Source organism: Leopardus geoffroyi, chromosome C1 (genome assembly GCF_018350155.1).
Source record: "Leopardus geoffroyi isolate Oge1 chromosome C1, O.geoffroyi_Oge1_pat1.0, whole genome shotgun sequence".
NCBI classification, from domain to species: Eukaryota; Metazoa; Chordata; class Mammalia; order Carnivora; family Felidae; genus Leopardus; species Leopardus geoffroyi.
The window spans coordinates 175009375-175034077 of NC_059328.1; the positions used below are offsets into that span (position 1 = coordinate 175009375).

The following is a 24703-nucleotide window of genomic DNA, read 5'->3' on the forward strand; positions in this document are numbered from 1 at the left end:
GAACATTTTTTAACACATGTGAATAGTATTGATAGCTTTAGTCTCTAATTTCCATGTACTATATCAATTAAGAATGAAGAGAAGAGGAACTCCTAACTAGGAAACTAATTACCTACCTACCTACCTCACTGCTCTCTAACAACCTTTTAAGCCAAGCAACTTTGCCACCTACCTCCCCGTCTCTTGACAAATGTATTCATTCAAGTTGCTCCTTGATCTTTGCTCTTCCTTTGACACAGCATATCGCTTATCCCTGGGTCTCCTACTTATTGTCATATCTCCTACAAAAGCTGAAGTTGAACTCTACAGATTGGGGATTCTGGAGGCTTGGTGATCTCACTGAGCAAAGCAATGCAGTGAACTGGAGTAGGTTATAATCAAAATTGAGGAGCCTTATTTTGCTCTTGAATATGACCACTATTTATTCTAGGATGATTAAGAACTCCATAAACCTACACAGGATGAACATTTTTGCCTAGTATCTAAGGAAATTATATATATATATATATATACATATATATATATATTTTTTTTCTTGAGTTAATTCCAATCTGACAAAACTCAGAAAAAAATATAGATTCATAACTTGTTAAGGGTAAAAGAATTGTTTCTCTGAATATGCTCATTTTATAGAGGAAAGGAAAGGGAAATAGGGATTCAATTAGGGGAAGTGATTCCTGTGGTTCTTAGCAGAGGTAAGCGCCTGTGTATCCCATATTCTTTTTCCTCACATCTAATAATGTATACTGTGCTTTACAGTTTATAAGATTGTTTTTCATACAGTGTCAATATTTTTTTACTGTTTGGAGCCAATTAACTTTGCTAACAATAAGATACTGCATTTTCGGAAAAATATTAACATGAATTAGTAAAAAAAAAAATGAATGGATTCCAAATTATTAAATATACAATAAATACCATAATTATATGTTAAATTTTATCTGCATGTAATTTTTTCCTAATTTCACATTTTTATAAAAACATTCTAACATTTAAATGTTGATATTTCCTTTATTTTAATTGAAGCATTGAACATTTTTGTAAAGATTAACTCGGCATTTTAAGAAAGCTATTTTAAAATTTGTAAATAAATATATCCACCAATGGTATTTGTACAAACTTTGCCACTGAATTTATTTTACAAATTTTGATTCAAAGTCTAATGTCTTAAGGTTATCACTCACAAAAGCTTTCAACTCCCTCACACAGTTAAATCAAAGTTTGTAAAATTAAAATACACTGAATTTTGTAGCTTTTTCATGTCTGAGTTAAATAACTTGATCTCATTGTTTACTGTTATCTCATTCAAATGCAAATAATAGAAATGGTAATTGGACCAAGTCAGTACCTAGGCTTTCCTAAAAGGAGAATATATTTCTTGATATATTGGTACATTTTTTCATGTGCTAATATAATATTTTCATCAGAAAATGATTATTTTTAGCTAAAATCAACAAATAAAATAATTTAAATCACAAAATAAAAAGTATGCACACACACTAAATAACATTGACAAGAGCAATCACTTATTGTTAAATATTTCCATTTACTTCTGCATACAGACTGTTGACAACTCAAAGGCATATATTCATTCAGGGGAATACTGGATAAAGCTTGCCAAAGCTACACAATGCTGAGATATCAAGGGATTAGAGCTCTGAGAACTAAAGATTAGAGGCCTCTAAAGTACTGTTCCGGAGATGTTGAAATAGCATGTGCATGACTCTGGAATGTGACCGATCTAATACTAAATATCATGCTTTATTAAAATGGGTGTAAATGTAGCATCTGAAGGCTTCCCTACCAAATAGCATGTATTTGTTTCTAATTTTTCATTATATCTACTGAAAACACCATTTCAAATATTGCATGGGGTTATGATGAACTCCGTATCAAAACTAAAAATTGAATTTCTAAGTGCCTTACATACATTCTAGTTAGCATAGAAATGAATGTTTACCTTTTTCTAATGTGGTCTCAGTCCTGGTCTTTACATAATCTGCGAGAGAAACGTGTATCAATTACCACAAATTATAAATAAATTACATATACATTTCAATTTAAAAAATTAGAATGATGTGTTTATTACCATTAAAATTATTCTTTCCTATGTCAATAAATAAATTTCTTATTTTATCTAAAGATTAATTTTAATTATTATAAATATGAAGCTATCTACATTGTAACATAGTACTGTCTCAAAAATGATGTTGAAAGTTTCTAACACAATGACAAAAGCAACAATTCATGGTGAACTTCATTTGCTATTCAAAAGATCTATGATTAAAAGTGATTAAGATATGGGGTGCCTGTGTGGCTCAGTCAGTTCAGCGTCTGACTCTTGATTTCGGCTCAGGTCATGATCTCACGGTTCGTGAGTTCAAGACCCACATTGGCCTCTGCACTGACAGTGAGAAGCCTGCTTAGAATTCTCTCTCTCCTTCTCTCTGCCCCTCCCCACAATGTGCTGTCTCTGTCTCTCAAAAGAAATAAATAAACTTAAAAAAAAAGTAATTGAGATAGAATCTACCCCTGAAACCAAGAACACACTGTATACACTGTATGTATTAGCTAATTGACAATAAGTTATATTTTAAAAAATTCACTAAGATAATGTGAAATATGGAAGTAATTCAAGTAGCCTACTTTGCATATAAAAACAGAAAATTTCTATAGAGAATTGATAGTAGGGGTGGAAAAAACCAGAATTATCTTTTTCCTGATTCCTTCCCCTGAATAATTATTTCAACCCAATTACAAGTTGTATTATTATTTCCAAGTACAGAAGAGAAATGAAACAAAAGGTATCTGTGACATATTTTTTGGTTTAACATCAAAGAATTAATGGAATGACTCCACTCAAGAACTAGGATGCCACTTGTCTTTGACCCACTATATAAAAGTATGGATTCTAAGTTCTCATTTAAATGATAGGTAATGAGGGGTGCCTGGGTGGCTTAGTCAGTTAAGCTTCCCACTCTTGGTTTCAGCTCAGGTTATGATCTCACAGTGGTTCCTGAGTTCAAGCCCCAACTCTAGTTGCAGGGCGTGGAGCCCTACTTCAGGCTCCTGAGATTCTCTCTCTCTCTCTCTCTCTCTCTCTCTCTCTCTCAGTCTCTCTCAAATAAGTAAACTTTAAAAATTAACGATAGGGGGTGCCTGGGTGGCTCAGTCGGTTAAGCGTCCGACTTCAACTCGGGTGACGATCTCGCGGTCCGTGAGTTCGAGCCCCGCGTCTGGCTCCGGGCTGAAGGCTCAGAGCCTGGAGCCTGCTTCCGATTCTGTGTCTCCCTCTCTCTCTGCCCTCCCCCCGTTCATGCTCTGTCTCTCTGTCTCAAAAATAAAATTGATTAATATGTGGTTTTAATTTACATGTAAAAGTAAAGCTGAGTGATGCTTGTTGTACAATCATTTGGTTTACACAGAAAAGCTTTGGTCAAGGCAGCTTATAATTAGTTGTATGGCCAGAGAGACAGGCAAAGAGGGAGACTGAGAGAGAAACAAAGAGAGAGAGAATAAGTTGGCTTATATACCTCTTTCAGACCCAAATCAGCAGTTGGGTTATTTTTTGGAGAATAAAACATCTTTGAAAGAGAAGGTAATGAAGTCTCTTTTTTGAATTTTGAAAACTATGTTTCATTCAATAGTCTTTTAAAAAAGATATATTTCTAATTGTAGTTTTAATATTAAGGAAACCTCAGGAGTCTTTTTCGTTGTAAATAAAAACCTCTCATTTAATGTGCTTTAATTAGATAGTGAATTATTATAATAGGCTTATACTAAAATATTTTTATATACAACTAATTTGTTACAGTTTTAATTTATGAGAGCAAAAGAATATATACAGATAAACATTATATCAGACTAGATTGCTAAATAGTTTATACTGTTTTGCCTACAACAGCCATTGGATGGGAACATAGAAATGCCTAATTTCAACCTTCAAGCAGTTTTAAAAGAGATAAATTGTTTGTTTTCTGATTCCATTCCAAGTTTGATTAATTTAGCTGATATACATGTGAATTAACTCAACTATGTGATTCAACACACTAGAATTTAAATGTTTTTATATTACCAATGATTATCTTTTAGGATTCTGAAAATAAGAACCATGAACACCCTATTTAATTGATAATTATGCCAATTACAGTCCGAAAAATAGATAAGTTTTACAGTAAATTATCCAAATTGTCATATTTTCCTAGATTTATTTAGAACATAACATTTACTGGGACACGTGGGGGCTTAGTCGGTTAAGCATCTCTTGACTTTGGCTCAGGTCATGATCTAACAGTTCATGAAATTGAGCCCTGCATCGAACTCTGTGCTGACAGCTCAGAGGCTGCTTGGGATTCTGTCTCTCCCCTTACTCCGCTGGTGCACATATGAGTGCTCTCTCTCTCAAAATAAATAAATAAATTAAAAAAAAAAAAACATAACATAGGGGCACGTGGGTGGCTCAGTCGGTTAAGCGTCCAACTTCAGCTCAGGTCATGATCTCACGGTCCGTGAGTTCAGGCCCCACATCGGGCTCTGTGCTGACAGCTTGGAGCCTGGAGCCTGCTTCGAATTCTGTGTCTCCCTCTCTCTCTGCCCCTCCCCTGCTCATTAAAAAAAACCCATAACATTTACTAATGATATATTAAGGAGTAATGAGAGTATATTTTACTAATTCCCATTTTAGTAATTCCTTTAACCCCAATATATATGAATTCACATTTTACATATTTTATTACAAATATTAAAATGTGATTAATATCCAATAATTTAGTTCATAATTATAGAACACATTTTAGGAATTGTAACTTAATCTATTCTTTTTTCATTTTTTTTCTCTTGTGTAGGAGAGCAGAGAGTAAGAGCTTAAGACTAATTTTTAATGTTTCTTATTTGTTGAAATCAGCCTGGAAAATATTCTAAGCAGGTAGGAAAATGACTATATGGACAGAAGACTCTCATTAGTAAATAGGTCTTCACAATTCTGAACAAATAAAACATGAAATGACAAAGTTAAAAATAAGGAGAATGGAAAAAGTGTTTACATGCTCTTTAATTCCTTATGGAGAAAATCCCCATGAAAAGCCCCATGAAAAGTCACTACTAGCCCAACCAATAAAATAGTAATTAATATAGACAGCATACTTTCTAGAGCCTTGAAACCTGTTTAAGGAATTGATGAAATTCTATGAAATTAAATATACCTATTTTAACTTTGCTGTAGAGGCTGACTGGTTATAAAGTTAATGAGAATTTGATATCTTTCATCTACTTCTTTAATTTCCGACACTACAATGTGCCTATTTTCCCAAAAATAGCAATCAAAGATAATGTTGTGGGAAAAAAAGCAACTAACCCAAAAGACAAAACATCTTGAAAGCCATGTATCTAAAGCCATTTTGCAAACTTTTTATTTTTTAAAACCTATTAACTTCGTTTCCATGCCTCTATTATTACATAGGTAAACACACCAAACAAAAGTATACATATTTGAAAACAACTAACAAAGCAACTTTACATGCACAAGGAGAGCTGTGCATACATATCCAACTAAACACATTCATAGTTCCTGAAATGTTTGGCTTGCCCTGTTCTCAGGCATGGTAGTTCACAAGCTATAGTTCTCATTGGTCTTCCCTCATAATACAGAATTTCACTTTGCAAGTCGTACTATACAATGTATGTCATATGTTTTATGTGCTGCATACTTATACCATCTTCCCTTTCCCTAGGAAAAACACTTAAAAATTGGTATGAATTTCTATAATTAAACATCTAATAGCATTCTGTCAATAATTTATGCTTAAGTTATTACATATTAAACAAAAACCAACAATTTCTTAAAATAGTCACATTGTCTTAGTTAATTGTAAAATAGGTTCTCTGCATAAAGAGGAACACTTTTGAGAGATTTCACTGGCTGCTTATATAATATTCATACCTTATCACGTCAACTAAGCAGCATGTTTTACACATGAGTAAAAATTGAAACTACTTATGAGCATAATGAAAAAAATATATAATTTAGTAGACAGAGACATGAGCAGACATGGCAGGATAAAATGACAACATGTTGATGTCGTTATTTTCTAATGTTTCCAAGTGCTTTCAAGCCTACAGTCACATTATTTACTTGAAAGGATCTTTCCCTTGGACAAGTAATATAAATATTTGTGTAAGTAATATTAATGATTTGTCTATGTGATTATCACATCCTCAATGTGCACAGGAAGAAACAGAGTTTCAGAGAGTAACAAGTAACATTCAGGTTGAAACGAAGCAGAGCTTTTATCATGTTTATTACCTTTTCTTTATTAAACTGTTATTCTATTTATAAAAATAATATGTCCATCTTCATAGAAAATCAAATAACCATGGTTGTGTACTATCTGTTTCTAGACTATTTATTCTGTTCCACTGATTTCTGTCCTTATACTCACATCCTCCTCCTCAATTTTTGCGGCTGTACTATAACTCTTGAAATCAGATAAAATTCTCCAAACTTGCTCTTTTATTCAGAATAGTTTTGCCATTTTAGGTCTTTTGTATTACATATCAATTTTAGAGTTGACTAATTAATGTACAAAGAAAAATGTGCTGGAATTTGATTGGAATAGGATAGAATTTCCAGATCCATTTGGGGAGAATTTATATCCTAACAACAATGAGTCTTTCAATCTCTTAATAGGTTTTCTATCTCTGTTTATTAAAGTCTTCTTTATTTGCCAATGACTTTTTAACAATGTTTTATAGATCTCATTGTACATGTTGTGCACTTTGAATTTATATCCACCCCTAAGAATTTCATGTGCCATTATTTTAAATGGAATTGTCCTCTTAAAAATTTTGTCTAATTTTATATTTGTTCATTGCCAGTATATGTGTATATAAATATTTACACTGTCCTTTCATCCAGTGAGATACCTAAAATCTTCTGCAAGTTCTTATAATTTTTCATCAATATATTTGGGTTTTCTCTCAGTTATATGAGAACTCTGGGAGTTGTCCCACTTACAAATCACTATAATTATTTTCTCAAACTTAAGGAATTTCATCAAATGCATGAAGTTTTGTTATTCAGTGACAAATTCAAAGGGACCCTTATCCAGACTTTTTACCTTTTTCTCCACATATGTCCATTGTCTCCAACATATAATGCCTCACAGCCCAGTCACCTCAATCCCCAATCTCCAATTCCATATTCTCTACCAGGGAGACCACCATGCTGTGTTTGGGCTCCCCTCCATTGACTGTGGTTCGGAAGCGCGTTCATGCAGAAAGCTGAGAGAAGGCAAGCCTCACCTCACGTGTCCCTTCTCTCAAAGATCGAAGCCTGCACTGCCTTTTTTGTTTTAATTTTTTTTAATGTTTATTTATTTTTGAGGGAAAGACAGAGCATGAGCTGGGAAGGGGCAGAAAGAGAGGAGACACAGAATCTGAAGCAGGCTTCAGGCTCTGAGCTGTCATCACAGAGCCTGACATGGGGCTCGAACCCATGAACCATGAGATCATGACCTGAGCTGAAGTCGTCAGACACTCAACTGACTGAGCCAACCAGACACCCCTGCACTGCCTTTTGATCAATGTCTGCAAACAGTTGCTTCATATATTTTGTCCACTTTTCTAGTCATTTGTATTATGAGAGAAAATTCAGTTCCAGCTACTCCATCATAGCTGAAGATGGAATTGCTCCTTTGATGATTTTTTAAAAGTCTAGCAATGCTTTTTCTATATGGCAGCTATATCCTTAACAGTAGCTTTCTATATAAAACGCTCAGATATTCAAACAATAAAACATAAGTGGCTTTTGAAGATATAATAAGGATATGGAAGCAAGAGACTCGTATTTATACATTAGGTATATAAACAGATAATAATGTTTTAGAAGATATTATAAGCAAGACAGTCAGTGAACAACCAAATGATTATGTTTGATTAATTCCTAAAGAAAAGGGTAACTTTTGCACAATGGGGAAATAAACGATTTGTGAATTGTAAAAAGAAACAAGTGTGTATTTCAGGAAAGAGGCCAGGTGATGAAAATGTGTTGGCTGCTAAACGAAAAAGTGAGAATTACAAAGAATGAAGCAACCAGGCCTCTGAGCCAAGGTGCTGAACCTGAGTGATATTCAACTCAACACAGAAGGATACTTGGCCCAGTATGGAAGAGAAAGAGGTATAATGAATGGAAAATGACCCGGCAATCACAAAAACCAAAGGCACTACAGGGGATCACTGAACTGCTTAATCTGTGTTAGTAACATTTCCAGCACATCTATGGAGAAGAAAGAAGGAAATAAGTGCTCTGAGGTCAAGGAAATACATTCGCATCAATCCTTTTCTGTCAGCTCTGGAACGTACAACAAAGCACCCCACAGAGTCACAGAGGAGAGAAGTTCTCTCTTTTCACCACACTGACATTTTCCCACAGGCAAGAGCATCATGATGCCAAGGCTGTTTTGTGAAAGCTATTCTGGAAAACATTATCAAAGTGAAAATGCACAGCTGCCTGTTTTGCGAAAAAAGCGAAAAAGCAAGGCACCTAGTGTTACTAACTAAAGATATCGTCTCTATAGTACTACGGTTTCATTCAACGAGCTAAGAACACACTATGGGGAAATTTGGGGCTACAAACTGGGGAAATAAACATAATTCAGCTTCTTCTATCCTTTAAATAGCTCACAATTCAGAAGAATAAAACAGAGACAAAAGCATTCAAAATGTGACCAGAAGTGATTTGGGATCTATCACGAGACGAGATGAAACCACATTGTAGTTTGTAAAATTCAGGAAACAATGTTGTTTTAATAGGATTAAAGCAAAATAAAAGTGTTCAATAAACCTGAACAATATAATATGATATACTTTTAAACATTATTACTTAGTAACAATATGAAAAGTTGAGCTCAGTAAAATCTACAGGGGTCAGTAAGTATAGTATTTTCTACGATATTCCAAGGTCCCAGAGAAAATGACTTAATATATATATATATATATATATATATATATATATATATATATATATATTTCTTCTTTTTTAATGTTTATTATTATTTTTTTTGAGAGAGAGAGAGTAGGAGAGGGGCAGAGAGAGAGAGAGAGAGAGAAAATCCCAAGCAGGCTCCTCACTGCCAGTGCAGAGCCCAGTTCGGTGCTTGAACTTACCAACTATGAGATCATGACCTGAGCCAAAATCAAGAGTCAGATGCTTAACTGACTGAGCCACCCAGATGCCCCTATTTCTGCTTTCTGATGCAGTTTAGAATTTTCTCATTAGTAGCCACTGAGAGCCTCAAAATGGATTCTCAGATTCATTATTTTGACAGGAATAGCTATAAGATCACTGTACTGATAAGGAAAGACTAAGCAGTGTGACTAACAGTTTCTTTCCTGCCAACTCACAGCTGCCCAGGAAGACTGAATTATACTCACTTCATTGCAGATATAAAATCAGTGAACTTAAAGGTTTTTCTTCTTTATTATGGAGAAATAAATATAGGATAATAAGTGGGGCTTAATATAACTTATGATAACTGATATAAACAATGAAAAATGATATTTGCACATGAATGCCAAAGATGTGAACAAAATGTTCCTTGGAATATTAAAATAGTTTAACTTTTTATCTAAAATTATCAAATCTATGATTAGATCTAATAACCCTGAACTTTTTGAAAAAGTTAAAGGAACCTAATGGCTCTTGGGTAATAATTGTCCCCAGAAACCTACCTCCTATACATTTTTCTTCGCACTCTTCCAGGCTTTCAAAGCGATTCTGATTTCCTTCACATCCCCCATATATAAATTCTTCACACTGTTGAGTGTGAATATTGAAAAAAAATTTCGTAAGGATTGCTCTGCATGGGCCATTATCTGCTTTCAAAGCACAAAATGAATGTGCAAGTTTCAGTGGTGGTAACCCATCATCTACAAGGTAAAAATAAAAGATATATAAGCTTTCATCAACACTGCAATAATGTTTTTTATTTTCATTTCCTTTTCAGAATGTCCTAATTTTTCTGAAAAAGTACAACAGAAATAACACAGGCTGAAGAAACCATGACAAGTTATTCAAGATTATCAAACAGGTACATAAAGTTTATAAACACACCAATGAAACAGGTTTTCTCAACTATTAAAGTTTAATAGTTGATTACTGATTATTAAAGGAAAATGTAGAATAGTTTTCTAGACTCTTGTTATGGATTTGTTTAAAAATATACCAGTTGATCAATGTGGAACTGAGTAGCAATTGTAAGGTAACAAGTGTGTTGACATTAGAAATTAAATAGAGACATCTTTTGAAATTCAAAAGTTTTTAAGGGCAGACATTAATGTCAACTCTTTGATTTGCTCTCTCTAAACCACAGTTGTGCCATTTTTTACACATAACTTGCTACAAACAATAGTATATCTAGATTCATATATCTGTGTACTATATCATACCATGTTAAACCATTTCCCTAATTATGAAAGTATAGGTGTTTGATATTACAAGTACATATATATCATGGTCCATTCTTTTACTTACCATGGTTGGTAACGGTATTTTAGCAATGTTGAAAAAGTTATGCAACACTGTCTATGTTTTAAAATAGAATGAGGCAATTATTTTGATCTTGAGTTAGAATTTTTTTCCCTCAGTATTCCGTCACTTATTTTAGTCACAGAAGAATTTCATATCTTGTGAAGGGAGTTGTACATACAGAAAACTCAATTTTTTTAATTTTAATTTTTTTTAATTTAATTTTTTTATTTTTAAAAATTTACATCCAAATTAGTTACCATATGGTGAAACAATGATTTCAGGAGTAGAATTTTTTAATTTTATTAAGTCCAACAATAGAGGCCTAATTTTAAAGAAGTTGCATTTGCTTATAGATTTATCGGTATGATAGACATGGACAATTGTGGCTGGTACCACCAAAATAATAAAGACCAAATAATGGCATTTCATACTTCTGAAGGATTGTCTGTAATATATTTTCTAAGACTTTAAGTATTCACTGTGGTCACTTCTGAGGGATATTGAAACCTCAAAATGACCTAAACCAATTTGCCCTTCAGAGGGCAGCAGTATTCTGCTAAGTGAAAACTGATGAAGTCTAGGTATCTTCCCCCAAAGGGTTTTAATACACTATAAAATAATTTATATTGAAAAATATGAATGAATGTCATCATTGTAAAAATATATGCAACATTTTAAAAGCATTAAATAAAAAAAGTTTGTGGATATAAATCATCGAGAAGGAAATCAGCGTTGAATTCCTGTAATTTCAAAATTTCTGTGAATTTTTTGAAAGAGAAGATAGACATATCATCAAAGTTAGAATAGGTAAGTTTATCTAATGTCTTCTACCCTTCGGGTTTTGTTATTTTAATGATCTATATCGAATTAATGTCTAGCTTTAGCTATATTTCAGTAATGTTAAAATTCTTTGTGATAAAATAATTGGAATATTATTTTTCATTTTCTATATGGGTCATAAAATGATAAGTATGCCCTGAAATCTTAGAAGGATTAAAAATATAGCTTTCTATGCATAAGTTATTAATATGCTGTTTCATTCACTCCATGGTAATTATTTATGAACATGTAAATTTTATCTCAACCCCTTAATGCAACTTTTATTTTTATTTATTTATTTATTTTTGGCTTATATATTTTTTTCAATATATGAAATGTATTGTCAAATTGGTTTCCATACAACACCCAGTGCTCATCCCAAAAGGTGCCCTCCTCAATACCCATCACCCACCCTCCCCTCCCTCCCACCCCCCATCAACCCTCAGTTTGTTCTCAGTTTTTAAGAGTCTCTTATGCTTTGGCTCTCTCCCACTCTAACCTCTTTTTTTTTTTTTTTCCTTCCCCTCCCCCATGGGTTTCTGTTAAGTTTCTCAGGATCCACATAAGAGTGAAACCATATGGTATCTGTCTTTCTCTGTATGGCTTATTTCACTTAGCATCACACTCTCCAGTTCCATCCACGTTGCTACAAAGGGCCATATTTCATTCTTTCTCATTGCCACGTAGTACTCCATTGTGTATATAAACCACAATTTCTTTATCCATTCATCAGTTTAATGCAACTTTTAACCATAAAAAAAATCTAAGTTTAATTTATAAAATACCATATCACCATTTTTATTTCTTTGATAATATAATTGACATTTTTTTCAATTGAAATAAATGGAGCTGACGAATTATAGAACAGTTAAGTTTTCAGATTCCAAATGTGATAAGGTAGAAAAACATAGAACAGAGATTTATTATGACATATAGATCTTCATCTACAAAAGACATATATACTTTCATACCAAACACAATTTTCATGAACTGGCTAATTACAAGTTATAATACTGGTCAAACCTTTAACTAATTTGAATTTTATGCACCTGTGCACTTGTCTGTTTTCAGCTTCCTGTGGGGTATGTGCAGTTGAAAAATATAATTTGGGTGTTTATATGATATTTTTAAATAATTTTTATACCAATTATATAATGTCCCAAAAGCCAATCAATCTCTATAATATATATGTAAATAGTTTACCAAATGAGTAAATAACTGATTGACATATATAAATTTAAATCTCATTTCCTTTTCTTTTTAATGATGTACCTAATATTTTATGCCGATGAACTTTTTGAATATGATTGGCTTTAAAATGTGTCTAGAAAAATAAAAAAATTAAGAAATAAATAAAATGTCTCTCAAGGCATATTAAAAGTTTCTGGCATCTAATAATGTGTACTTCAGAATTATAATTTTGCTTAAATGTTCTTAGACTTCCCTGAAATTTTATTTTCTTAAATTATACACACAGGTGCTTTTTTCTATAGTTCATTAAAAATGTTATTTATATAAGAGCACTTATATATAATATATATACATTATATATAACAGCATTTTAGAGTTGGTAAAAATATTTTCCATAGATAAATATGTAAACATAAAGAAAAAATGATTTGTGAAAAAATATCTTTCCCATTCATCACTGAAATTACAGTTGTCAGTTTGAGTTCAATAATAAATGAAAGCCTTTTCTGAGCGGTAGTATATTTGTGAATAATTATAAATGCTGTTTATATTCCCTTTCTTTACTTAGAGACTTAGAATACTGTGACTGACATTCTGACCTGTTAAAAGTTGTGAGAAGTAGAAAGTTTGCCTCAAAGACTCTAAGCAGTGCACTTGATTGAGAGCAGACCCACGATAAGTATCATTGCATTAGCACAATGTATTTGTGGATGCATTTTTATGTGACCGATAAAAATTGGGCCTGTCAGTTCTATAAATGTCTGATCTTAGAATAGGTCTCAGGATCTCAGGAGTCACATAATTTTGAGAATTAGCTAGGAATAATAAATAATATTAGGATATTTTTAAGCTTATGGCTTATATCCCATTTTTTCAGAAATTCCTATAGCGCTCCTCATATAATATTATGGTTCCTTATTCCCACGTTGATGCTACCTCAGATCTTCAGAAATCTTCACATCTTCATTGATGACTTCTCTGATTTTGACTTTTGATGTATTTGATAGTCCTATTCATCATGCCAAAACTTTTACTTTACATTTTGTCTATTAAACAAATATCACTCCCTCAACTTGCTATTTAGTAATTATGCCACCAGATGGCAGGCCATCACCACAAAAACGAAAGCTAGTACCATATTTGTGCCTGTAGTAGTAGTAATAGCTGTTGTTTATGAATAATTGTGCTCCAGACATTTTGTAATTGTATTATTTAATAATCACAACAACCTTATGAATTAGGTATTTTTAAATACCATTTTAAAAATTATAAAATAGCACTATCGAAATTAATTGCTCAGTTCACACCATAAGTGCTGGCTTTAGAATTGACCCCCACATAGTTTTACACCAAGTATCTCACACATTCTTAAAATTAAGTGATACTGTCACAGATCTGCATGACTGAGATTCCTAGATTGGCATTTAGGTCAAGGACATAGATTTAATCCTAGGATTTCCACTCAATACATTTTTTTTCTCAAATTTACTTTATAAAAACTAAAAATGTTTCAATAATGAAAGCAGGTGATTTTACAACAACTTCCCAAATGAAACACTAAGAATTAATTGTAAACTATATTTTATTAAGTTATTACCTAGTTCTTTATCATTACTGTTCACATTTTAATGTATTTTTTAGATGAATCATGTATTAGAATATTGTGTTGTCCCATCAGCTTACGACCCACACTTTGCACATCGCTGACGTGGGGGAGTGATGAGGTGCGCTCCCTTGAATGTGGTGCCATGCACTCCATCCAAAAGGGATGCAAGTCTGTCTTGGTTTTTATTTCTTACTTCGGATAAATCCTTTTGAAAGTTAACAATCGTGTGTTGATCATGTGTCAGGCACTGCGCGGTCAGGGCGGATGTGATAGTACAAATATCAGATGGCAGCAGACACCCTCCCCGCCCCCCCAACACACACTCTCATGTAGCATGCAGACACTGAAGACTTACTTACATAAATATTCAGGACGTTCAAGGTGCTGTGTTTGTGTGTACTAAGATGCCTAAGCTTGTCTGAAGGATCAGGGAGAGCTTTTCTGAGACTTGGAACGGAGACTTGAGGAAAGTGTTAGTGACAAGGATCTGCCTAACACCATGTAACTAGAAAACACATACAGAGCAGTATAACAGGAATTTAATCTGATGCAGCCAGACAGAATTATGGTTTATGTCATTTTTGTCATTGATTTCTTGTATTTTATGTCTCATAGTCTGAGGATTACAATCTCAGTCTCCCTTCCCCCTGCCCTGGCATGTTGGATAGAAGGCTCATGATAATATTTGGGGATATGTCACATCCCTTTTAGAGTCCTCATTCTCCTGGAACTTGTTTGGGAGTCTAGAGTTTTAATGGAATTTAAAGAACGCAGCCATATGCTCTGACTTCTCCCTGCCACAAAATGTGCCAGGTGCTTCTACGCAGTTCATATAACAACCATATAAACATAATTATTTACATCTTTATATATAAAGACACTGGGAGTCAGAGAGTTTACATAACCCACCTAATTTTGCAAAGCCACTGAGTGACAAACCACACATGCAAACTCAGGTCTGTCTGATTCTAAATCTTATGAAGGACACCTGCTTTTCTTTAAATGCTCCCTGCTAATCTTCTCTCTCCCACTCTAAAGGAATTTAAAAAAAAATCCTGTCACTACCGTTTTTTATTATCAAAAGGTTTATTGTTTTTCATCCTCCCCCCTGGTTAGACTGATTAAGAAAAGGTCTACTATTCCCTTGTGAGAGAAGCAATAAAACCTTATGTTTTCTTATAAGATGATAATACTCTATTCAATGAAATGGTATACTTCTATAAAAAGATGTCATGACTTTGGCACAGTGTGATAAATGGTATCTTCAAAATTGAATGGATTCTGATATGGAATCATGTTATTGAAAGATTAATTAAAAACAAAACCCCAAACCCCAAAACTGGTTAAGACTGTGCAGCTAGTCAGTTTAGTGACCTTCAAGTCTAACTTTGAGATAAAGATGTTTTCTTAGCCAGCTTGGTTTTTTCTGAATTTATCCAGAGATTTTAAACTCTGGCTTAATTATTGATGGGTTAATTCTGGCTTGTTGGCCTACTGTGGCAACAGCAACATTTTCAGGAAGCTTCTGGTGACCTGGCGTGCATTTTCTCAGGCTAACTGAGGAGATTAGATTAGGTGAATATTGGGGATCCTCTCTCCTCCCACCTCCCAAGATGGGTTGCCCGCTGTTTCCCTGTTGGGATTTTATTCTCTACATTCCTTCTCTGCTCAACTTCCAGAATATCAGAAGCTATCTCTTTTGATAAATGGGGCAAATGAAGAATTAGAGCTTATTTCATAATGCCTAAATTCTCATTTTATAAAAGCAGATTATAGTGTTTATTAAATTGTTTCATTTCTAGGAAATTTTTATAACAATTTTTTTTCACTGACAATAGAACAGTCTCTCCGTGAAACAGATTCTTGAGAACTTGGTCTGACTCATCACTGCTTCCCTAGGACCTACCAATCTCAGGCACATAATATATATTTATTTAGTCTTTATCAAAGGGAAATATATTGAATTAAATCCCTTTAAAGAGTGGTTAGATATATGAAATAAAAATGTATTTATGGAAGTCTTGTACATCATAAACATTACATACGAATAGAAGCTATCACTTGGTTCATATTCTCTCACTATTACCAATGACTTGAGATTTCTATCAATGTTTTACTAATTTGCCACAAAAATATTACTTTTAAGAAAGAAATCTATAATAACAGTCATGGTACAGTCTTCTTTTTGTTCTATTGCTGATTGTTAATATTTTGTTTTTAGATACAGAGCTTTCTGGGATGAGAACTAACTTGCCCTAAGCCAGATCTCCCAGTGTCCTGTGTGGCTAGGTTCTCACACTGGACTCATCTGGGAAGTTCTTATTTTGAGAATAAGGCAAGAAAAGGAGAGAATGTCTGTAGTTTCCTTTTTCTTTTCACACTTATCCCAGCCAAAGGGTGGCATCACGGTTCACAGAGAGCTGTGTCTACAGCACTTTGCTACCTGCACTTGTCCAGAGATCCTTCAATGTTAAGACATTACAGCCTGAAAAAAAGAGCCTTCCTTGCTAAAGTGACTTTTTTTGGTTTAAGTTTCATTTTTTTGTTGTTTGGATTTTTTTTTTTTACATTTTTACATATAAGAGATTTCCCAAGAAAAATGTCACTTCTGCAAAAGCTAATTTTTCTACACAATGGAGAAAAATGTATTAAATTATTGAATTAAAATTGAGAGCTTTAACTAGCTGAAAAAGATGAATGCTTCTAACATTTTACCTGTGACATCTGTATATTCCTCAGCATCCTCGGCGACAGCACTAAGAGGGGCAGAAGCACAGTTAAGCAGCAGATACACAGAAGTCCAAAAAATCTGTTCTTTCTTCATCGTAGAAATTATCTCTGAAATACAGAACCCAGATATACTTAATTAAGAGTAATGTCAAATTGTCTACAGACTGGTAGGAATCTTATGCATGCCTCCACATGTAAATTTCTATGACATTTAATGTGTATTCTCACACACTTCTGTCCACAAATTCCATGGGTCATATTTAAAACGTGTATGTGGCATTTACTACTGTAGACAGACATTCAGGACATATGTCTAATATTCAAGTACATAGCTCATATTTCAGCCTCGAAAACGCAAATTTAAAATGTTAGTATTTGAGAGACATGGGTAAGTCCTCATCAACATGGCTAAGTATGTATTAAGATCCATTTTCATATGCGATTTTATCGGCATCAGTTCTAATGCAAGAATATTTGCTACCCTTCTTTCTCAGCCAGAGTTAATTACACTTTAATATTTTGTACATTCTTGTGTTATTTCACTAATGCAGGCAACGTTAAATTCCTGATTTCACTTTCCCTTTGTTTCAGTACTTCTTTTATTTATTTATTTAAAAAAAATTTTTTTAATATTTATTTATTTTTGAGACAGAGAGAAGCAGAGCATGAACGGGGGAGGGTCAGAGAGAGGGGGAGACAGAGAATCTGAAGCAGGCTCCAGGCTCTGAGCTGTCAGCACAGAGCCCGACGTGGGGCTTGAACTCACAAACCGCGAGATCACGACCTGAGCCGAAGTCAGACGCTTAACCGACTGAGCCACCCAGCGCCCCCAGTACTTCTTTTAAAAAAAAGAATTTTACAAATTTTTGTCTTTGTTTCCTTTAAAATAGATTTGCTTTTATAAATAATTTCCGAACCAGGTTTTCTACGAGAGAGCAAACAGAACTGCGGACAAAATACATGTCTAGCATTCTATTGAGTCCTTTACCTCAGTTCGTCCACCCTCATTTTAGGCAGTTATTATCTGATTCAAAAGAGTTTAACAGAAAAGTGACTTTAAGTGATAAACCAACACATTTACACTCTGAGGGAAATAGATTTCAGCAGGAAAGTGAGACTTCCTCTTTCAAAATGATTTAGAGATCCACAGTAAAAACTAATGGAAAACCACACTGAAATTTTTTTAAAGGTTCTGTCTCCTTTGGATTCAAAGATGGAAGGAAATGTGTTCATGCAGCACAGGAAGAGAAAAAGAAAGAACATAGGCACATGTTCAGCCACTGAGGATGTTATCAGCGTCAGGAAAGAAAACAAAATCTTATCAGTAAATAGTCACAAATGCAGGAATGGATATTCCATCTAAAACAATTTAGAGAATTCTGTGTTTACGCCTGTAACAAATCATAGCTGCAATACATACCATTAAGGTGTTTGTAGCTTTATAATAAATAATAAATAATCCCCCTTTGCTTTAAGCATCATAAAAATTACTAGTGAAATGTACAACCTGTTTTCTCACAACACTTTGTAAATGTTAACATACACTTGATTTTTAGTCAATAGCAGTGTTATGTACCTTCTATATCATATCATAAACTATTTGAATCCACAAATAGGTATGTATATATATATATATGCATATAGATACATAATTTTGAAGAGTCTATCAGCTAAATTTCTAGTCTTTCAAGGACTCTTCTATTTCTATTAGTTTCTTTGAGATATACAACCTTGTTATATCTTGATTGTAAAATATAGCATGTTTTCCTGTCCCATGGTTTAGGGAGCAGGCTGAGGTTGGGTGCTTGAAGAACTTGATGAGAATTTGGGCTTCAAACTCATCAAATTATTCTCTTTAAAATATTGGCCTAGAGTGTTGCCTAATTTTAGTGGTTTTAGACTTTCCTTAGTTGTAAGAAACACAAGGCAGCTCAGACAGTTTCGGTCAAAAGGCCATCAGCTTATTCATTCTAGAGAAGGTAGAATAATCTAGGATCACAAAGGAAGGTTTGTGGTTGGATCTGAGAGTCGGGGAGCTGAATACCGCCAGGAGTCGCTCATTGCTACTGCACTCCTTAGACAAGCTTTATTCCCCCTCAGTGCAGCCCAGCCTTCTCTACATGGTAGGATGCACCGCACTGATATTTTAAACCTTAAAACATTCTTCCATGAAAACAATGTGACTGCTTCTCTCTATGGACTAGTTTCAGATAGCTTAATAGCACTGATGGTTTCAATTTGGAAGAATTGAAACTTTTGGACCAATACATTTGAGATGACAAGCTGTTGGGAGACTGGAATCGATTTGGGGAAGCTGAAATGGACTTGTTTCAGGTTTGGAAAATAGGAAAATGTAGTAACCTTGCAAATCTTAACATAAGTGTATGGGTCTTAGGGTGGACAAGTGTAGCTCCAAGAAGGAGTGGATTGTTGCTTCCAGAAGAAAGGAAGGGTGTCGGACAGATAAAACTGTAAGAATGCCCTGCAGCGAACTACAGCTAATTAATGACACACAGAGTTTGAAATCAAGTTAGCAGATTTCCAGTCCAGTGCTCTTTCTTCTCCACAATGTTGCCCCTGAAGAGTGGCCAAAAGCACTCAGCCTTCCAGAGCAAAAGACTGATTTGGGCACACCACTGAAAAAATACTATAATTTGTTATGACACTGGTAAAGCTGTAATTTGTGGAGATCACTTAGAGCGAACTGACTTAATTACATATCATTGTAATTGATTTCTCTTTAAAACTTCCAAAAGCATCACTAACTTACATTGCAAAACGGCAAACAAGACAGCAAACCCAAACTGAAGCTGTACATCGGTTAACTCACTGTACCTTTCTGCATTCTACTTTCTTGAATATCTGGCCCCATTAAAAACATCTACTACCCAACCTGGTATCGTACAAAAGATTGACTCAAAGGAGTTCAAAGATCTGACTGTGAAATATAAAACATTAAATCTTATAAAAGAAACATAGGATAATATGTTCATGACAAGGTTGGCAAAGATTTCTGAATCAGGACATAGCACCAATTATAAAATAAAATACTGTTAATTACATTTCATTAAAATCAAGATTTTCTGCTCATCAAGATAAGCACCATTAAGACACTGAAAAGGAAGTTGTGAGAAAGTGTTTGAAACTCATGTATCTGAAGATTATACATTGAAAATGTATAAGGAATTAAAAATAAATAATCCAATTAAAAATGGGTTAAAGGGGCGCCTGGGTGGCGCAGTCGGTTAAGCGTCCGACTTCAGCCAGGTCACGATCTCGCGGTCCGTGAGTTCGAGCCCCGCGTCGGGCTCTGGGCTGATGGCTCAGAGCCTGGAGCCTGTTTCCGATTCTGTGTCTCCCTCTCTCTCTGCCCCTCCCCCGTTCATGCTCTGTCTCTCTCTGTCCCAAAAATAAATAAACGTTGGAAAAAAAAATTTAAAAAAAAATGGGTTAAAGATTGAATAGGCACTTCTCAAAAAATTATATGCAAATGGAAAATAAGCATATTAAAAGATACTCAACATAGTCATCAGAAAAATTAAAATTAGCACTATTGTGAGAGAGTACAACTAAAATTAATAAAAGCTGACAATATAAAGTGTTAATGAGCATTTGGACCTTTACTATTGTTGGTGGGATTATACTATCATCTGAATTATTAGTGTTCCCCAAATTCTTATATAGAATCTTAACTCCCAAATGTGATGGTATTAGAAGGTAGGGCCTTTCAGAGGTGATTAGGTCTTAAGGGATAAGGTTCATGCTCTTATAAAAGAGACCCCACAAATACCCCTCATCCTTTTCACTATCTGAGGACACAGCAAGAAGGTGCCAGCTATGAACCAGAAGGAGGACCCTCAGTCTTACCAAGTCCCCTTTAATTTTTAATTATATAGCAAGAATATATTACATAAAGGTGTTATGTTAGTGACTAGTTGTGCATGATAATATGTTAGACACTAAGAGAGACTCAAAAATCTAGAGGAAGCCTTGAATTTACATGTAACCAACAGAGTTAAATAAATATACAATGTTAATAATAATGCCTAGGTAAATTGTCAGGACATCTTTGTATATGCCAGGTACATAGTAGTGGACAATAAATTCATGTTAAATTATTTAACTTGAATAAAAATAGTATTTATCTTTTGGGGGCCAAAAATTAAAACTCCTATACTTAGTTCTGCCAACAGCCTGTTAAATAACCTTTGGAAATAAATTTATATTTTTAAACCTGATTTATAAAACACATGAATTTTGCTACATTGTCCTTAAATTCCATTTAAGTTCTAAAAATTTATGCATTTTAATGAACACATTTTATACACTTCACAGAATAATCTATAGTTAGTATAGTTTACGTTTTCTATTTTTTACTTTAGTGCTAATTTGCAGCATCAATTTTATCCTTTTAGGTCAAGATGTGTTCTCAGAATATGAGTTAGGCAATGTGTTATTAGTTGTTACATATATATATACATATATATATATATATATATGTCAGAATTAAACTTATAAAGGTTTCTCAACTGTAGGACTTTCATAGGATCCTTATTATGGTAATGTACAATTGTATTTTCTATGGGAGAATATAGTAAATGCATTTCCAAATTTATATGGGACTATTGTCCCATAAAATATTTTGGGGAAATACTTTGACAAATAATGTTACATTTAAGGAAAAGCCAGTAGATTTTCTGAACCAGAAAAATATTAAAAAGCATGATGTGATCTGTGCTTTAATAAAATCCAGCATATATGGAAACATGTCAAAAGGGCAAAGTTTAAGGAATTAACAGCTAGAATGTTGCAGAAGATCAGATTGAAATTATGAACAGGGAGTTGTCCGTGGAACCACAGAGAAAAGGGCAGGTAGGAGAGACTTTTTAAGTATTGATAAAACTGAGTGAGTAAATGCAGGATATGAAGGGCAGAGAATTCAAGCACATCCTGAGTAAACTGTTGTGTAATCATAGAAATAGGGAAATTAATGTAAGTATTGATGTGCATATCAGGGATGAATTCAGTCTGGATAGATTGTATGTGAAGGTTATGTCTTCTAAGTGGGTCTGTATAAAGGCAATTAAAAATATAAGACAGGAGCTGGGAAATGTTTCGCTATACCATCATCATCATCGTGAGGTAGGGTCATTTCACCAAGGGAAAGGGTACCCAGTAAGTCATTTCCAGCTCCCCTTCAATTTTATTTCCTGTCTTTCCTGTAATTGCTTGGCTTTATGGACACTACCTACTAATCCGTTGGCCTCACTGATTCTAATCAAGAGGCTAATTGTTCAAGAGGCTAATTCTTGAACAAACCATACAACTTCTAGGTTTAAGACTTTGAAACTACAATTTTTTAAAATTAATTAATTTATTTGAGAGAAGGATGGGAGAGGGGAAAGCAGAGAGAGAGAATCCCAAGCAGACTCCATGCTCAGTGGGGAGCCCAAAGCAGGGCTCCATCCCATGACCCTGGGATCATGACCTGAGCTGAAATCAAGAGTCACGCAACCAACTTAGACATACCATAATTTATCGATTTATCAGTCAATGAGCATTTGTGTTGTTTCCACTTTTGGGATATTATGAATAACATTATGAACACTTGTGTACAAGTTTCTGTGCAGACATATGTTTTCATTTCTCTTGGGTATATAACTAGGGGTGGAATTGCTGGATCATACGGTAATTTTGTTTAATCTTTTAAGGAACGGCCAAATCAGCTGCACCATTTCACATTCCTACTAGTTATGTCTTGCTTTGTTTTTTTGAATAACACTTATCACCACTTACATATTTATTTGTATACATGTTCACTGCCTTGAACAGTAAAGCATTTTCCATTGTGAGCATAGACACTTTATGCAACTTTCACATTCTATGTTTGATGCCCAAAAAATGACAAAGTAATACTTGATAAATAAGTGAATTAATTTGAGTATACTTTGTGAGCTAAAATTAGGGTATAGTATGGATCTTTGGATATATCCATGCAGTTTTATTTATTTCTACCACTCCCACACACAAAAAATAATAAAGAGGGGTTGGCAGCAAATGTGATAGAGTGGTCATTCATCCATATTTCTTTTTCTAAATGTAATTGTCTTTTTTAAATCACATACTCTACTTTTCCGGAAGTATGAAATATTTCAGTTGAAAAATTTGTATGAAAGGAAATTTTTAAAGGAAAATATAACATGAATAGACTAGATTTCATGTTTATAAAATTTTACTTAAGTGGCAGGTATTTTCCACATCAAAGGAGGAAAAAGAGCAATTGCTAACACCCAGTCCAAAGAGATGGTAGTGGGTAGGAGGGATGCCTAAAAGTGAACTTAGAGGGGCATCTAGGTGGCTTAGTCAGTTAAGCGCCTGACTCTTGATTTCGGCTCATGTTATGATCTCACGATTCCTGAGGTCAAGCCTCATGTTGCACTGTGGAACTTGCTTAGGACTCTTTCTCTCCCTCTCTCTCTGCCCCTCCCCCCGCTCTTTCTCTCTCTGTGAAAATAAATAAACATTTTTAAAGAGTTTACTTAGAAAAGAGATAATTAGGTGAAAGAAATGTATTATTTGTTATTTCGCTATTATGATATTAATATTCTTGAGAGATTATGTGCAAGAAAGGGAAGTAGTCAGTATAAATCTAGGAAGTGAGGAGCCAAAAATGGAAAGGAAAAGGGAAGAACCTTGAGATTTTTACTTGTTGAGGATATAGGCTTATCTATGAACTTTCTATCACCTACAATCCTTTTAAAAAATATGGGGCACCTGGGCGGTTCAGTTGAGCATCAGACTCTTGATTTAGGCTCAGGTCATGATCCCAGGGTCATGGGATTGAGCCTCATTTTGGGCTCCACACTAAGCATGGAGCCTGCTTAAGATGCTCTCTCCTTCTGTCCTCACCACCCCCCCCAAAATAATCTTATTCTACATGAAATATTATACCCATCTTAAGAAAACTGAGGCTCAGAAAAGAAGTATGATTTTTCCAAATAGAATGAGACAGCTAATATTTGCATCCCTGTTTCTGTAACTCCAGAGTTCATGGTCATATCACCATACCAAGCTGTCTTCCCAAGAACTGGGGAATTCTGTCTTCAGCAATGTCTATAAAGTACCCAGCTTCTGGCTGCCAACAAGGTTATTCTGCTTGGCAATTATATCACTGTGGTAGAGATGACTATATCCCTTATGGAAACCAAGAGCCATCAAATCAATCCAAGTAATGTCCCATGCTCTGATCCCAAGTAATATCTTTCCTTCCTCCCTTCCTTCTTTTTTTCTCTTTCTCTTCTGTTTTTCCTGCTATCCTTCCTTCCTTCCTTCCTTCCTTCCTTCCTTCCTTCCTTCCTCCCCATCTCCCTTCTGCCTTTTCTCTTTTTTAGGTTTGTTTAGTGGTTAACAGAAGGAGTCTGGAGTGAGACTGTGCTATGGGCTCAGTGTGTCCCCCTACAAATTCATATGGTATCTTAACCCCCCAGTAACTCAGACTGTGCTGTATTTTGAGATAAGGCCTTTAAAGACATAATTAAGGACCAATGAGATGGAGGTGGGCCCTAATCCAATATGACTGGTGTCCTTACATAAAGAGGAAACATTAGGATATGGATACACACAGAGGAAAGACTTACTACCTATAAGCCCAGAAGAGAGACCTCAAAAGAAACCATTCTTTGTTGACACCTTCATCTTGAACTTCTAGCTTTCAGAGCTGTGAGGAAATAAATTTCTATTGTTTAAGCTACCCAGTCTATGGGATATTGTTTTGGCAGCCCTGGTAAACTAGTACAGACTGTAAAACTTCGCATACCAGTTTAGTCACTTAC

General features: G+C 34.4%; 1 protein-coding gene across 3 annotated transcripts in view; it reads right to left on the reverse strand.

The window, feature by feature from the left end:
* TFPI (tissue factor pathway inhibitor) overlaps window positions 1-24703 on the reverse strand; it is a 105718-nt gene that overhangs the window by 23931 nt on the left and 57084 nt on the right. For all 3 annotated transcript variants that reach the window (XR_006713032.1, XM_045480456.1, XM_045480455.1), the window contains 3 exons: window positions 16857-16979; window positions 9727-9924; window positions 1961-1999 (listed from right to left, as the gene is read on the reverse strand). Coding sequence is in view for 2 of the 3 variants with exons in the window: in XM_045480456.1 (XP_045336412.1) it covers window positions 1961-1999; window positions 9727-9924; window positions 16857-16965 (346 nt within the window). In the remaining variant the exon portion in view is untranslated. The remainder of the gene's footprint in view (window positions 1-1960; window positions 2000-9726; window positions 9925-16856; window positions 16980-24703) is intronic.